Source organism: Lactuca virosa, chromosome 1 (genome assembly GCF_052849685.1).
Source record: "Lactuca virosa cultivar CGN04683 chromosome 1, Lactuca_virosa_CGN04683_v6, whole genome shotgun sequence".
Taxonomy (NCBI): Eukaryota; Viridiplantae; Streptophyta; class Magnoliopsida; order Asterales; family Asteraceae; genus Lactuca; species Lactuca virosa.
Window position 1 is genome coordinate 18533386 of NC_136426.1, and position 4787 is coordinate 18538172.

General features: G+C 32.6%; 1 protein-coding gene across 1 annotated transcript; it reads right to left on the reverse strand.

The window, feature by feature from the left end:
- Nucleotides 1-413: 413 nt before the first annotated feature.
- Nucleotides 414-2532, reverse strand: LOC145133515 (cytochrome P450 81Q32-like). The gene is made up of 2 exons (XM_079068454.1): nt 1598-2532; nt 414-1251 (listed from the first exon to the last, which is right to left on the reverse strand). Exons 1-2 carry the CDS (start codon nt 2489-2491, stop codon nt 628-630), a joined length of 1518 nt encoding a protein of 505 aa, XP_078924580.1. The 5' UTR covers nt 2492-2532; the 3' UTR covers nt 414-627.
- Nucleotides 2533-4787: the final 2255 nt, after the last annotated feature.

Sequence of the window (4787 nt, forward strand, 5' to 3'; positions counted from 1 at the left end):
TATGCCCTTATATATTGATTGGTTCAGAACCGTTCTCGCGTTCTCAACCTTTTAGGTGTTCTCATTTGATCATTTCCCTATATATATATATATATATATATATATTATTTTTTTAGTACAAATTAAAGAAAATAAGCTCTAAATAGTAGCACCTAGTTGTCTTCGATCACATAATTCCCATCAGACTGCTTGGGGAAAATAAAAATTCTCCCTTAGTTAACTCTAATGGTTGTGGCTATCAAAATCGAGAAACCTTATGAGTGATTTTGTCACTCATCTTCTAGACTAATCAAAGTAACAGTTTACTGTCTTTAATTATCTTTTATACTGCTATTAAATAGCTTATAGGAAGAGAGGACTTCATAATGCTTTTGGTTGCCACATCTTATTTAATATGAAACAATGTTTAAATAGCTTACAAAACAGATAGAAAAGGATTACTAAGATAGGCACAAAAGAACTAGGTTGCTTAATAATTAAGAAGAAAAGATTAAAATGATCTACAAAATACGTTTCAACCAGGTACCTCCATCCTACCTGTTGCACTCTTAATCTGACTCTTTCATATAATACATTCTTAGGCAATTAAAATATATCCATTTATAATGACACTCATTATTGATATCTTCACATCTGAGATAACAGTTTGGCCATCATTCCACGGGACTGACACTTCGCCACCAAGGGTTTAGCTTTTGGTGCGATCAATCCTACTCCTGCGGTCATGTCAATCATCTCGTTGGTCGGTCTTTCCCACTCGAAGCATTGAATAAGCGTAGCCATCGTCAACCCGATCATACGCATTCCCAAGTTTTCTCCTGGACACCTCCTCCTTCCGATCCCAAATGGCATTAGCTTATAGTTATACCCATTTCCCGTACCTTTTAACCCTAGGAATCTTTTTGGCTTAAACTTTTTAGGGTCTTCCCAGTTCTTTGGATCATTTTGTATCGCCCACACGTTCATCAGTAGCATTGTACCACTTGGTATGTGGTAACCTCCCACCATACAATCCTTTCCAGACTCATGTAACAAGAGTGGAGCAGCAGGGTATATACGCATAGTCTCGTTTATTATACAACGTAGATAAGGAAGGTTCGTCAAATCTGATTCGTTAACTAGACGATCTTCCCCAACACAATTGTAGATCTCAGTCTGCACTTTCTTTAGAGCTTCTGGATTGTTTAGCAAAAGCGATAACATCCATTCCATTGTTACACTCGATGTATTGCTTCCTGCTGATATTAGTACCTATCAGTATCACCAGAAAATCAGTAAACTTAGCCGTATTATATAATTTAAAAAAAAACAGAATGCTTGAATTGCAATTTCGAAGTGGAATTGTAATGTTAAAAAGAATTAAAACGATGTATATTTATCATAAGTAGACTTTGACATAAAATTATTTTCTTTTGCTAAATTGCTATTAATGTTGTATATATAATCGAAATAATAGTATTAAAACATTTCTACTCATTTTTGTTGCGTTCCCAAGACCATATAAATCGTGTTTGAAATGCTATAATTGGTTCCTTGTCCGTGGACCTATTTTGCATTGACCATAAATAACATTAAAAAATCTAATTTTAATGAGTACCTGCAATAATCCCTTGATAACTTCATCGCTGTGATTTTCAGGTTCTTTTTGTTGCGACATCAGTAGAAATTCAATCAAATTATTCTTCTCATCGGAGCTACCACCCTCCGCCTCCACCACGGTTTTTCTCCTCTGCTCTTCTATCAAATCTTGCATTAACGCATGCCACTTTTCATTTAACGCCACCATTTCCTTCTCTAAGTGTTTCCCTCCCACCCACTTCCACCATGGCAAATAGTCAGACACATGGGTCGCCCCCATCACAATAAACAACTCCTGGACAAGCTCCATAAACCGCCCAGCCTCTCCCCCTTCAACATCACACCTCCTCCCGGCAATCGTCATCATCACCACATTCAACACCACCTCAAATAACACCGACTTCATCTCCATCATCCCGTCCCTTACTACTCTCGGGTACATGACATTCTTAACCAGGTGGTGCACCACTTCTGCACGAATGGTGCTAAGGGTTCGTACCTGGCAAGATGACAAAAGCTCATGGCTGACCACGCGGCGGAGGCTACGCCAGTTATCATTATGGCTTGACCAATTAATGGTGGTGTAGTCCAACCCAAGGTGTTTTCCGGCAAGCAGACGGGGACGGTTGGCGAAAGTAAGGTCGTTGGTGGTGAGGCATTCCTCCACCACTTCCGGAGACGACACTAAGAAAACCCTTCGGGCGCCCAAGCGAAGCATGAGCATCGGACCATGGCGGGCGGAGAGTTTACCTAAGGCTCGGTAGAGCGGCCGGCTTCTCAGCAGGTAAAGATGACCCACAATGGGTAAACATGGGAAGGGGCTTGGTGGTAGATTTCTGATTTTCCCTAGGGCAACTTTCATAATCCATATTACGGCAACGATTGAGAAAATTATAAAAAATATTAGCTCCATATTTATTCAGGGCTTAATTTGTTGTATATTATTCTCGTCCAAATGCTACCACATATTTATAGTGAGAGCATGGACAGAAATTAATGCTACCACTTAGGCATAAACGCGTGATTTTCCTTGAAACATCGTACCTGTCTCCATATATCGGCATCAAATCAATATATAACAAGGCGCATATATAATATTGCGTGGTCTTAAAATGAAAACATTTATCTCAAAAAAATCATGTTATTTCATTTGCAATCAATCAAACTTAGGTTGGACATAGTCTCCCCACCTTACACTCGTGTCAGGTTACTTAATCAACGATGAGGAGTTTGAATTAGAAGAAAGTGTTCATATGATGATGGGTAGCTACCAAGCGAAATTAAAGAAAAGGTCTTCTTCAAATGCATATAAGATTCAACCAAACATATGAAATGCATAAAATGACATCAATGAACAATACAACTTGCATTAAAGTGAACAATTTGCATTTGAGAAAGACAAATTAGCTAAAAAAAAAGAAAAAACACTTGAAGATAAGCAAAAGGCACCCTAGGAAAAGCCAAAGGTGAATGACTGCAAAAATATATCAATGGAAGTTTTTGATACAAAACACCAACCAACTTTGGAGATTGGAGCTCCAATTGGTTTTAATGTTGTTTGCCAACATTAAGAAAAACGAACATTGCCAGTCTTGTTTTTTTATCATGTTTTTGTTTCATTTTTTATTTTAATTGGTGTTCTGTTTTATTTTTCTTGTTTTATCTTAATTATGTATTGTATTTCAAATACTGAATTATTTCTATTTTTAATATTCTTGTGTTTATTAAAAAAAAACTATTAAGGAGTGAGAGTAAAAGGTGACTATTTCTATTTTTATTAATTTTTTTATTTATTCTTGTGTTTATTAAAAAAAAACTATTAAGGAGTGGGAGTAAAAGGTGACTATTTTTATTTTTATTAATTTTTTATTTATTTATCAAAGTATAATATTTTAATTTTATTTTAAAAAATAAAATAACATGAAGTGAAGTGAAAGATGACTATTTCCGAAGATTTAAGGAGTGGTAGTGAAAGTGAAAGGAAAATGGATGGCGCCTAGGTGGCAAAGTAAAAATGAGAAATATTGTCGAAACAAAAGTCGTGTAAGTATTTGTAAAAACTTGACAATCATATTATGTTTCTTTAAAAACAAAAATTAGAGTTAATTCACATCGAAAGTAGCAACAAATGTTTAACGACATTAAAATTTTACACACTCTTCCATCCGGATCTTCTGCCAAATCAACTCGGATTTTTAACAAGCTACAATGCAAAACGAAAGACAAATATAATGATTATTATTTTTAGGATTTAATGTAACGTTCTTTCTAATTTTATGTTTATCTGGTGTTTAATGTAACTTTTTATTTTCCATTATGGTAATGTAACTTTTATTTGTTTTATTATTGAAAATTTTATTTTTTTTAGCATAATCTTGTGTTTTTATTAAAGTAATTTATTAAAAAAAAGGTATATAGATGATGTGAAATTGTGAATATTTCCTACCACTAGTAAAGGTATAGTACTATGTAGTAGTTGTGATGTTGAGATGACATTAAAAATCTTGTGGAGTATAACTAAAAACCTTATAATTATTATATATATATTTTTTCTTTTTGTTTACATTTTTAATAGAGATTTAATAAAAAAAAGTTTTTAATTTTTATTTAATAAATTATTTAAAGTATTTAATGTTATCTAATTATTTGTTATTATTTTTAGATTTTATTAAATTTCATCAAATTAATTTTTTAAACTTTTCTTTGAATAGATTATATAGTGTTGTTTTTGTTTTAATAATTTGTTAATCTACATTATATAATGTTTTATTACCTTTTATCAAATATATATATATATATATATATATATATATATATATATATATATATATATATATATATATATATATATATATATATATATATATACCCATTACAACTATTTCATTTTAGATGCATAACGGAAATTATTCATGTACATATTTTTTAGACTTTTAAATATCCAATGTTATATTTGAAATAATACATTTGTGGAGTCATTATAGGGCATCAGGTACCCTTCATTCGATGATACTTTTACGTAATGACAACTATTAACAATCCCAATTGCAATATAAGTGTATTGATGTCTAAGTGGCGGATATGATTGAAATGGTAAGTATGTCATACTATATGTTATGTTTAACCTATGTAATATAATATTGTATTTGGAAGAAATCATGATACCCATTTTGGCACTTAACCAATATTGATTAGGTACGGGTATATCC

Bases quoted from the DNA above. Each gene is read 5' to 3' on its own strand.
- LOC145133515 (XM_079068454.1), bottom strand. From the start codon at position 2,491: ATGGAGCTAATATTTTTTATAATTTTCTCAATCGTTGCCGTAATATGG. The intron at 1,252-1,597 runs GTACTCATTAAA...TGATACTGATAG, and splicing joins TTATCAAGGGATTATTGCAG to GTACTAATATCAGCAGGAAG.